Source organism: Sturnira hondurensis, unplaced genomic scaffold (assembly GCF_014824575.4).
Source record: "Sturnira hondurensis isolate 20B ecotype Veracruz unplaced genomic scaffold, ASM1482457v3 Scaffold0003801, whole genome shotgun sequence".
NCBI lineage: Eukaryota > Metazoa > Chordata > Mammalia > Chiroptera > Phyllostomidae > Sturnira > Sturnira hondurensis.
Genome location: NW_028076432.1, coordinates 9,496,006 through 9,508,496, shown reverse-complemented (window position 1 = coordinate 9,508,496; position 12,491 = coordinate 9,496,006). Strand labels below are relative to the sequence as shown.

Here is a 12,491-nt window from a genome sequence, read left to right as displayed (position 1 = left end):
CTCTTGCGGGTTGTTCTGGCATCACATGATTGTTCCGTGTCAGCTGGCTGTATGATTTCACTCAAGTCTCTGCCAGAATGAGTCAACAGAAGCTCAGTTAATGTCTGTGGTTACTGAAAACTACGTAATTCAATAGGGAGGTCATATGGCACAGAGTCAAGAACACTGGCCTTGAAGGTAAAGACATATCTTATTTCAAACCCTGGTTCTTTCACTTACTTGCAGTGTGACCGAAGGAAAGTTATTTACACTTACTAAGCCTCTGTTTCTTCATCTGTACACTAGGAATAACAAAGTAAAGATACTACTGGATGGAAGGATTAAATGGAATAATATACATAAACATAGCATGTAATAAGTGCTCCAAAAATTTAAGTTGCCTTTATTTCAGTAACTATTTCATCTGTGCTTATTAAGAATGTGGATCCCTACACCTTTTGAGACCAATGGTTAATTTTTGTCAGGTTTGCTGACAGTATTATTCAAACTTCCTTTAATTTTTATTCCTCATCTTTGCATTCTTTGGCTCTGGGACTGTCCCAGTGATGTTTTGTACTCACCACAGGGAATCTTCTTACAAACTCATGAAAATGTTTATAATAATATTAAACACTACAGAATTCATAAATTATGTAAATTCAGGTTGTTGTAGTTTTTCTTTCTAAAAATATAACATAGCTGGAAAAAATAACAATGTAAACACTTTACTTAAAGAAAGGTGCTGTAGTTTTGTGGACTGGTAGCCAGAAATTTGAGTTTAAGCCCTGGTTCTCTGCCTCTGCCACACACCAGCTACATAACCTTGAGTGAATTACTTGATTCTGTAAACCTTGGTCAGCTATTTTTGGAAAATGAGAACAGAAATATCTATGTTAAATTCTCTCTGGTTGTTATGAGTTCAAAATAGATAGCACATGTGAAAGCATCATTTCTCTGAGAAAATAAATACCATGCAAACTTAAAATACTTTTTTACCATTTTTGTTGTTGCTAAAAACAATATGAACCACATTCACAGCCCCTAGACTTTTTGTTTGCAGGGTCAGTAAACAGAGTGGACTTTCTGCTTTCATTGCATAGTAATTATTTTAAAAAGCAACTATTTGAACTAAGTTTTATTTTTGCTTTTATATGAAGATTCTAAAATGACTAAAGTAATGGTGCTAAGAGTATAAACCTAAATTCTGGAGAGCAATCAAAAGTTGTGGGTTTGAGAATGCAGGTACTGAATTTTTACAGTACCCTATTAGGCAAGAAGACCAGTATTTTTCTCAATAAGCTCCGATCTCCCCAGTTACTTAGTACACTCGACCTCACGTACGAGGCTTGAGGAGCCTGAGGAATTTCTGCTCACAGTTCTCAGACCAGGAAGCTTTGGTTTATGACCTAATTCTAGTGCATACTCTTCAGTGAGGAAACCCATTTCCATCTTCTTAGTTATGAAGAGTGACCACTAACAGTGTAATTCCTTTACTTCAGATTATAGTCTAATATCCAAATATTGATAAAGTGAATATTACTATATAAATGCAAAAATGAATAAGCAATATAATTAACTAACCAACATAATATATCCAGAGTTTATTGAAAGCTATTCTGTGCTCCTCCTAAGTACTTTATGCTGTTCAGGTGACATAGTTTGCATGTATCCTCTTGGGTCACCCTTCACACAAACTAATGAGGTGGCGTTTTTACAGTCACTTGAGAGAATTAAACTGAAACTCAGAGAAGTAGGTCTTTTTACTTTTGGTTTAAATTACCTTCTTTTTTCAGAATTCCAAAACTCCTCACAATTTCATGAACAACAGCTGCTCCACTCTGAGGGTCAATGCCACCAAACACCCATGAGTCCCGGTGACCTCCAAGAATGACATACCTGTCTAGAAAGCAACATTGCAAAAATTACTTGTCGTTCCAGGTCAATACCATAGCACATTGCAAATGACTCAAGAGCATCTAGAAACAAAGCATGCAACTCAGAGGAAGCCCTGGCCAGGTAGCTCAGTTGGTAAGAGTACTGTCCCGATACGACGAGGTTATAGGTCTGATCCCTCGTCAGGGCACAGACAAGAATCATCCAATGAATGCATAAAGAAGTGGAACAACATATTGATGTTTCTCTCTCTTTCTCTCTAAAATAAAATTAAAAAAAGATTCAAAGGAAGATAATAAGGTTCCTGAAGACTTGTGTCACTACATTATGTATTTTGTTCTGATTTTGATGTACAAAGACAATAAAAAAGTGATAACCAAATGAATAGTATTACAGTAATTATTTTTATTTGTATTTCTTTCTTTTTAAATATATTTTATTGATTATGCCATTACAGTTGTCCCATTTGCCCCTTCATTTCCCTCCACCCTGCACACCCTCTCCCACCCACATTCTCCACCTTTAGTTCATATCCAAGTGTCTTAAGTTCTTTAGCTTTTACATTCGTCATACTATTCTTGTCTTCCCCCTGTCTATTTCTGCCTACCATCTATGCTACTTATTCTCTGTACCCTTCTCCCCTCCTCCTCCCACTCCCTTGTTGCTAACCCTCCATGTCATCTCCATTTCTGTAGTTCTGTTCATGTTCTAGTTGTTTCCTTAGTTTGCTTTCGTTTTAGGTGTGGTTGTTAATAATTGCGAGTTTGCTGTCATTTTACTATACATGTTTTTCATCTTCTTTTTCTTAGATAAGTCCCTTTAACATTTCATATAATAAGGGCTTGGTGATGATGAACTCATTTAACTTGACCTTATCTGGGAAGCACTTTATCTGCCCTTCCATTCTAAATTAAAGCTTTGATGGATAGAGCAGTCTTGGATGTAGTTCCTTGCCTTTCATGACTTGGAATACCTCTTTCCAGCCCCTTCTTGCCTGTAAGGTCTCTTTTGAGAAATAAGCTGACAGTCTGATGGGAACTCCTTTGTAGATGACTGTCCCCTTATCTCTTGCTGCTTCTAGGACTCTCTCCTTCATTTTCATCTTGGCTAATGTAATTATGGTGTGCCTTGGTGTGTTCTTCTTTGGGTCCAACTTCCTTGGGACTCTCTGAGCCTCCTGGACTTCCTGGAAGTCTATTTCCTTTGCCAGACTGGGGAAGTTCTCCTTTATTATTTGTTCAAATAAGTTTTCCGCTTGTTGGTCTTCCTCTTCCCCGTCTGGTACCCCTATAATTCAGATGTTGGAACATTTAAAGATGTCCTGGAGGTTTCTAAGCCTCTCCTCATTTTTTAAATTCTCATTTCTTCATTCTGTTCTTGTTGAATGTTTCATTCTTCCTTCTGGTCCACTCCATTGATTTGAGTCCCAGTTTCCTTCCCATCATTATTGGTCCCCTGTGCATTTCCCTTCATTTCACTTAGTGTAGCCTTCATTTATTCATCTAATTTGTGACCAAATTCAACCAATTCTGTAAGCATCCCGATTACCAGTGTTTTGAACTGTGAATCTAATAGGTTGGCTATCTCTTGGTTGCTTAATTGTATTATTTCTGGAGCTTTGATCTGTTCTTTCTTTTCGGCCATTTTTTCATCTTGTTGCACCTGTTACATACAAGGGGCGGAGCCTCAGGTGTTCACCAGGGCAGGGCAACCCAGTGGCTGGGTTGTGACATTGTATGTGGGGGTGGGGGTCTGAGAGGGAACAGTGGCGCCTTCTCTGCTCTCTGTCAGACCTCAGTCCCTTCTGCCACTTCCCCCAAACAAATTGGGCCCTTCTGGTGTTGGTTCCCGGGTGGGAGGGCTTGTGTGCATTCTAGGACCCTGTGGGTCTCTCCAACAACTCTCCTGTGAGGCTGGGAGTCTCTCCCTGTGCCTCAACCCCCACAAGTGTTTTCAATCGGTGTTTTGAAGCTTTATTTTCTGGCACTAGAACCCTGGGTTGTGTGTTCTCTCCTGCTCCCCAGTTATTTGTGCACGAATGTGGGACCACTGCCCGGTCAGCCAGCTGCCTTGTGAATGATGCCCTGCTTCTCATTCACCATCTCACTGGGTTTGCCTATTGCTACCCACTCCCAGGGTCTGCCAGCCACCACCTGGGTGCCCAGGATCTGCCCGGTGACGTCTTGCATGCCCAGGGTGCCTTGTGCACCCAGTATCACTGCTTCCTGTGCTTTGACCCCTCTTCGCTTGGCCGTCCTACTCTGCCCCACATACCAGTCTGGATGAATGTGTCTATTTCAGTTCCTTGGCTATCCAACTTCCATACAGTTCAATTTTCTGTCAGTTCTGGTTCTTATTTTGTTTCTAAATTTTTGTTGTCCTTATTTTGGTTGTGCGAGGAGGCACAGTATGTCTGTCTAAACCTTCATCTTGGCCAGATGTATTATAGTAAGTATAAGTATAAACATAAGTATAAAGTATAAATTATAAACTTATAAATTATAAGTATAAACATAAATGATAATTCAGTATAAAATTATCCTAGTCACATCTTTATATAATTTCTTATTACTCCTCTCCTACCTACTTAAAATTGTTTTCAGAATGATCAGATTAAGAGAACACAGTGGCCACATATGAAGTTCTCCACTTCCTATTCCTTCTATTTATTTTCAAGATACAGGTCAAGGATTTTGCCCCTTTATGAACTTTTCCTAGTTTCCATAGGGGGAGGGAATTGCTTCCCTACCCAGCATTCAGGGCAATCTGTTGAGATCTGAAAAAGCATTTACCACACTTAGACGTGTGGCTCCCCTCCCAACTGTGAGTGCCTTATCCCCAGACGGTGTCCTTTGTGATCCTGGCATCCCCAGTGCTGAGCACAGAGCTGGCACAAACTCGGTGCTCAGAAGATTCAAGAAATAGCCAGTTATACTGTCTTCCATTTTCTTTTTTTAATTTTTTTTATTTTTATAATTTTTTATTTAATTCTTGTTCAAGTACAGCTTTCTGTCTTATATTCCCAACCCTGCCCGGCCCCTGCCCCGTGCTCCCCACCCCCTTCCCATTTCTGCCCCCCACCCTTAGTTACTGTCCATGTGTCCTTTATACTTGTTCATGTGAGTCCATCCCCTTTTCCCCTATGATTCCCTCCCCTCTCCCCTCTGGACCCTATCAGCCTGTTCCATATTTGAGTGTCATTGGTCATATTTTGCTTGCTTGTTTGTTTTGTTGTTTAGATTCCTGTTAACAGTGATATCATATGGTATTTGTCTTTCACCGCCTGGCTTATTTCGCTCAGCATAATGCTTTCCAGTTCCATCCATGATGTGGCAAAGGGTAGGAGTTCCTTCTTCCTTTCTGCAGCATAGAATTCCATTGTGTAAATGTACCATAGCTTTTTGATCCAGTCATTGACTGATGGGCATCTAGGTTGCTTCCAACTCTTGGCTATCGTAAATTGTGCTGCTATGAACATCGGGGTGCATAGGTTCTTTTGGATTGGTGTTTCAGGGTTCTTAGAATATACTCCTAATAGTGGAATTTCTGGGTCAAAGGGCACATTCAAGGCCACTGTAATCAAAACAGCCTGGTACTGGCATAAAAACAGGCACATAGACCAATGGAATAGAACAGAGAGCCCAGAAATAAACCCAAATCTCTACAGTCAATTAGTATTCAACAAAGGAGGCAATAACATAAAATGGAGTAAAGACAGCCTTTTCAACAAATGGTGTTGGGAGAACTGGACAGCTACATGCAAAAAAAATGAAACTTGAGCAACAACTTACACCATACACCAAAATAAATTCAAGGTGGATAAAAGACTTAAATATAAGCTGTGAAACCATTAAAGCCCTAGAGAAGAACATTGGCAGGAAAATCTCAGATATTCCATGCAGCAATATTTTTACTGATTCATCCCCTAGAGCAAGGGATATAAAGGAAAGAATAAACAAATGGGATCTCATCAAAATTAAAAGCTTCTGCATGGCTAAGGAAAACAGTATCAAGATAAAAAGAGAAGCAACAGCTTGGGAACACATATTTGCCAATGATACCTCAGACAAAGGTTTAATCTCCAAAATATACAAAGAACTCACTCTACTCCACTCAAAGAAGACGAGCAACCTGATTAAAAAATGGGCAGAGGACTTGAACAGACATTTCTCCAAGGAGGGCATACAGAGGATCCAGAGACACATGAAAAGATGCTCGATATTGCTAGCTATCAGAGAGATGCAAATTAAAACCACAATGAGATAACACTTAACACCAGTCAGAATGGCTATCATAAACAAAGAAACAAACAACAAGTGCTGGAGAGGTTGTGGGGAAATGGAATTTTCTAAGAAAACTAAAAATGTCTTCCATTTTCATTGGAATCATATCAACACTCTTGATCACTAAAGGAAAGGGCTGGCTCGCTTGTAAGAAAGATAGACAAATTTTTTTAAAGATTTTATTTATCTTTCGAGAGGAAAGAAAGGAGAAAAGGGGAGAAACATCAATGTATGGTGCCCTCTCATGAGTCCCCTGCTGGGAACTGGCCCGCAACCCAGGGATGTGCCCTAACTGGGAATCAAACCGCGATCGTGTGGTTCGCAGGCCCGCGCTCAATCCACTGAGCTACACCAGCCAGGGAGAAAGATAGACAATTTAATTGGATCTGTTTTGGTAAAAATATACAACCAAAGAATTTCCAAGGAACTGGGATATAATGAAGTAGGACTCTTTATAAGATGTATTAATCTCCAGATCATATGAAATCCTATGGAAATCATGTGTTTATATACTTCATCAACTTCAATAAAAATCTATGTAAAAATGATTAATTCAAAGTTACCTTAATTTTCTGAATGCTGTCTTTTATAGAGATATTTATAGTTATCATGAAGATATTTTGCCCATGCAAAACTATGTAGTAAACAAATCCATAAAACTCAAGAAAATACCTAAAATCCACCTCTCCCTATCCTTCCTCCCTCAATCCTCTAAGTAAAGCATGCATACTCTGTCACCAACCTTGGTTATCTGACCAACTGAGCCCCACCATTTACTTTTCTTTCTTTACGACATATGTCACAATGCAAATTTACCTCATGTTTATGTATTTTGTCTTCATGTAAGTTCCATTAGATCAAAAAGTCACTTTGCTTTGCTCACCTGATGGCCCCAGAGCTCAGAGCGGCCCCTGGCCCAAGAGAGCTGCAGTTTGATGTGTGTGATGAGCTTACCTGGTTCCACCGCTCCTCTGAGAGTTCCAATCACATTGTAAATCCTTGTCACCTCATTGTTGGAATGGATGTGCATCTTGACTTTTCTAATGCACACGTAAGGAACATATTCAAAATGTACCGGTTAACAGATTATGGCCCACAATTTTTAAATTTTACATCATTGTTTACAAAGGTTTCTAAAGGTGCACAGGCAAAGATTACATTTTGCCAACTGTCCAATTATAATGATATAAGTATAATCTCCTCTTCAGCCTGTGATTTTGTTCCCTGATGGTACTAAATAGTTTTCACTTTTTCAGCAACCCTCTATAATTGCTTTTTAATTTACATTAAAATAAAAAGGTTTCCTTCCCCTAAAAAGAGTTAAAATAAAAAGTCTCTTACTGTGTAGAAAAATTTCCAGTAAAGCCAGGTCCAATATTGTAGGGCACTTTGAGGCTTCCTTTCCAGCTGCTATCTGGTGGTGCTGTTCCACCCATTTTTCTGTTGAACACGGAAAATGTTATTAACTGAAGGAAGCCATGAAGTTACAAGGGCAAATGACAATGAACCTGCTTTCTTGAGTGTCTGTTCATAATAGCTTCTATGAGTCAGCAATAGTGCAAAGTGCTTTGCACATGAAAAGCCATTCAAACCCTACTACAGCTCTTATGACGCCAGTGCAATCATCTCCACTTCACAGATGAGGAGCATGGTGCTTAGAGAGACTAGGTAACTCGGCAAAGTCATGCAGCCAGTAAGTGGTATAGCTGAGATTCAAATCTTTGTGAAGAATTCAAACCCTGTTACCAGTTTCCAATGGTAAATCATGTGAAAAGTGCTTGCCAAGGTATGCTCTGAAGAGACAGTTTAATGTCAAACTTTTGGGGGTTTTCCACCCATTCTGTTGTTTCTCACATGGATAAATACATTCAAAACATGTATATGGTCATCCTTTACAAAAGGACGTTATGTCACATATGTCACACACATATGTTAGGGAGAGAGGAGGAGCAAAGGAAAGATCTCACTTCAATTGGCAGTCCCTAAACATTTCATACTTTTTTTTTAAATTCATAAAGGTAGAAAGATACAGACAGGCCAGCCAATACATACCACCAGCCTGGTTAACTCTTAGCAGGGGACCGAGAAAGAGATATGATGATGTCTATGGAACGGTGGGATTTGTGCAGATACTTCAACATAACCACCTGTACTGCATTAAGAACATGGACTGACTTTTTCTTGATGTGAGCACAGAAACCAAATATACCTTTGCTAAAAAGCAGAGAATAAAAGAATAAAGTTCAGCCCTGACTGGTGTAGCTCAGTGGATTGAGCGCGAACCAAAGGATCGCAGTTCGACTCCCAGTCAGGGCACATGCCTGGGTTGCAGGCCAGATCCCAGCAGGGAACGAACGAGAGTCAACCATACATTGATATTTCTCTCCCTTTTTCCTTCCCTTCCCCTCTAAAGATAAGTAAATATAATCTTTAAAAAAATAAAAGAATATGGTTCAAGACAAACTTGGAAGTGGAAAACATCAGTTTCCTCCTTTTTCTGTGCCTGCACAAAAGTGCTTGTTCCCCTAGTTGAGAAAATGTGAATAGCTCAACTTGATCTAGAATCTACTGAAAACCTAATACTCAAACAATACAAATATTATTTATAATTAGTTTTCTTCTCATGAAAACTAATTATAAATAATATTGTTTTAAAATTCTCTATCAGATAAAAGCTTATTTTCCCTTTTCCTTTCTCACTAGAGAGTTTGGCTAACAAATATAATTTAAAGTAATATACTATCAAATTTATTTATTTACAATAAAATTTCACATACAAAACATCAATTAACATAACTGGGCATTTTACTTTGGCAAAAAGTGTAATCAGTAGTTAAAACAGCAAATAAGTAAGTATGCAAAAAAGTTATAGAAGGCAAGTGAAGAAGAATATACACAATGCTTGATTATACATAAAATATTTCTACAATGATATATTGTACACTGATAATGCTGAATGCCTTTGGGGTAGAAACGGGTAAAAGGGAAACTTTTGACTGTATATTCCTTTGAATTTTAAACTGCAGAAGTGTATTTTCTTGTACATAATTGGAATTACACTATACAATGTTTTGAAGTCTTTCTTTCCCCACTGGATAGTATAGTATATGTAGGTTTCTATATCATTAAATATTCTTGTACAACATGTACTTTCATGGCTTTAAGCACTATCATAGCCAGTAATGTATTTGACCACTTATCAGTTATTGAAGAATTGTGTATTTTATAGTTTTCTATTATTAGAAGTAATGTTAAAATCACTTTTGTCTTTTAAATATCATGATCATTTAGACTTTATTTATAAACATATTTAGGGAAATGCACAATCCATGCTGCCTGTGTCCTACGCTGAATCTTAACCCCTGTGGTAAATCTAAGAGCCCCAAAGATAAAAATACCAGGGTGCTCTTCCTTAATGTGCCCTTCAGTTGGAGCGATCCCTCCCATGCTCTGATGTCAGCCTCCTCACCTGTAAAAATGAGGGCATGGCTCTAGGTTATATAAGGGTGTTTTTTTTATAGTCACTATAATAAAATAACCAAGAATCTCTTGAATTCAAAGAAGAAAAGAGATTAACTGGCCAGTCACTGTGGTCCCAAGCAATTCTACTTTTAAAGAAGTCTGTGTTCTGTCTTGTCCTAAAGGATAAGGAAGATGAAGGGACATGAAGATAAGACAAAATAGGGTAAGAAGGGGGAAAGGTTCCAATGCCCAGTTAAGCAATAACACATTTGGAGATGTTTCAATAATGAAAGCATAGGGAGAAGAGGAATATAGATGAAAATTAATGGAAACTGCCCTCGATGTGTTATTCTAGAATCTCCAATAAGTAGCTAGTGAGAGGATTAGATTAGTAAGAGTTTTCTTAGCAAAAAAATCCATGAGGAAAATAGCAAGAGATGCAGGGAAGGCTGAGAAAGCCATCAGACTGTTAGGCAGGTCTGATAAGGGGTAAAGAAGAAAAGACTGCTGGGTGGTAGCATCAAGTTGAAGAAGGACATCAGAGAGTCCTGAGACAAAATTTCCCACTGGAAGAGTCCTGTGCTTTCCATAATGGGCCTGGTTTAGTATTCCTGACACAGTCTGTCACTGATTGGGAGTACCTCTGGGAAGCATGGCCTTGACCCAAACAGGTGATGCATTTCAAAGCAGTGACTGGATCAATTAATCAATTACTCTTCCTGCGTTTGGGCTTTGAGAGGCTCCTTTTCATGGCTATCACCCACTATGTCCCATATGTAAATTCCAGAACAGAACCACCGCTCTATAGGACGGTGATAAAATCTGATGCTTCACCCACCTCAGAGAACTTCAACATCCAGTAATGAAGACAAAAGCATAAAAGTTGAAGACTGTCAATAAAGACAACCACGCCATGGCTTTGTTTCTCAAAAACTTACTCCAGGAACTTCTGTGCATCATGGTATCCAATCGGATGAACAGGAATACTCGGAAGACCAACAGCCTCTGGGAGTTCACGTCTATAAGCATATTCTGAAAAAAGTTGAACATTCTTCTAATAAAAACTTGGTCCTTTTCAAAATATTTTCTGTAAGTCATGTTAAACATATTTGCATATTGTATTTACTAGAATTGTTAAAAACACAATTTCAAATGTTAGCAAGCACGTGGAGTGAGAGTGTAAAATTATACAGTCACTTTGGATAACTCTTGTGAAAAGCAATGCCAAACAGAAATGTGCAGCATGATAAGCAATTCCACTCCTCGATGTATACCCCCAAAGGATGAAAACATATTGTATGTTTACTAAAAGATATGTACGAATTGCTCATAACAGCCCCATTTATGTTAGCCAAATACTGGACATAGTCCAGGTTCTCCTTAACAGGACAATGACAAATTTATAGTACAGCCAGGGCTGATGTGCCTTAGTGAACTGAGTGCCAACCTGTGAAACTAAAGGTCACAGATTTCATTCCCAGTCAGGCACCTGCCTGGGTTGCAGGCCAGATCCCTAGTTAGTGGTGTGCTAGTGGCAACCAATCAATTTGATGTTTCTCTTCCTCTCTTTCTCCCTCCCTTACCCTCTCTCTAAAAATAAATAAATAAAATATTTTTAAAATCTTATGCCCTGGCTGGTGTAGCTCAGTGGATTGAGTGCCGGCCTACAAACCAAAGGATCAAGGTTCGATTCCCAGTCAGGGCACACGCCTGGGTTGCAGGCCAATACCCAGCAGGGGACACATGAGAAGCAACCATACATTAATGTTTCTCTCCCTCTCTCCTTCCCTTCCCCTGTAAAGATAAATAAATAAAATCTTTAAAAAAAAATCTTGTCCTGGCTGGCTCAGTGGATTGAGCACTGGCCTGCGAACCAAAGGTTCGTTGGTTCAATTCCCAGTTAGACCACATGCCTGGGTTGTGGGCCAGGTTCCCAGTAGGGGTGTGAGAAACGTTGATGTTTCTCTCCCCTTCTTTCTCCCTTCTCCTCTCTCCAAAAACAAGTAAAATCTTTTTAAAAAATAAATAAACATCTGTAGTGCTGTCCTACAATAGAATTCTACTCAACAATTAAAAGGAACAAATTGCTAATACACACAATAACATGGCTAAATCTCAAATCATTATAATGAGTAGAAATAGATAAGGCACAAAAGAATACATACTGTCTGATGCACTTCATGTTAAGTTCAAAACTAGGCAAACTAATCAATCGTGACAGACATCAGAAATTGGTTGCTTCTGAGAGGTGGAGTGAAACCAGACCAAAAAGGAGCCCAAGAGAACTTTCTGAACTCATGGAAATGTACTATATTTTATATTGAGTAATATAAATATATGTATTTTAATAACATCCTTTTAAAGATTTTATGTATTTATTTATTTATTTTTAGAGACATGGAAGGGAGGGAGAGAGAAAGGGACAGAAACATTGATCAGCTGCACACATGCCCTTATTGGGGACCAAACCTGCAACCCAGGCCTGTACCCTGAATCAAATTGGCAACCTTTCACTTTGCAGTACAATGTCCAACCAGCTGAGTCACACCAGTCAGGGCATACACACAGCTTTAAAAATTAACTGAACTGAACTCTTAATATCTGTGAAATTTAGTGCATGTAAAATCAACTTCAAAAAAACATACATGTGGTCATTTCTTTAGATTAAAAAAATAATTTTTCCATTTTTTCTCCAAATTTTTAAATTATCTACTAAGAACTTTACATGATTGCAAAAGCTGTTTTTTATTGGTAAAATGATAATGATACATTTGATAAAATTTGTTTTAAAGTTCTCTAGAGTAATAATAAATATAAATAAATAAGGAATGAACAGATGAAACAAGATTAACAAAACATCTCTATCATGCATGA

General features: G+C 38.5%; 1 protein-coding gene across 3 annotated transcripts in view; it reads right to left on the bottom strand.

Annotated features, from left to right (window-relative positions):
* Positions 1–12,491, bottom strand: part of LOC118984760 (Putative N-acetylated-alpha-linked acidic dipeptidase) — a 75,289-nt gene that overhangs the window by 35,320 nt on the left and 27,478 nt on the right. For all 3 annotated transcript variants that reach the window (XM_037042934.1, XM_037042933.1, XM_037042935.1), the window contains 4 exons: positions 10,556–10,649; positions 7,497–7,595; positions 7,110–7,195; positions 1,760–1,879 (listed from right to left, as the gene is read on the bottom strand). In XM_037042934.1, coding sequence (XP_036898829.1) covers positions 1,760–1,879; positions 7,110–7,195; positions 7,497–7,595; positions 10,556–10,649 — 399 coding nt within the window. The remainder of the gene's footprint in view (positions 1–1,759; positions 1,880–7,109; positions 7,196–7,496; positions 7,596–10,555; positions 10,650–12,491) is intronic.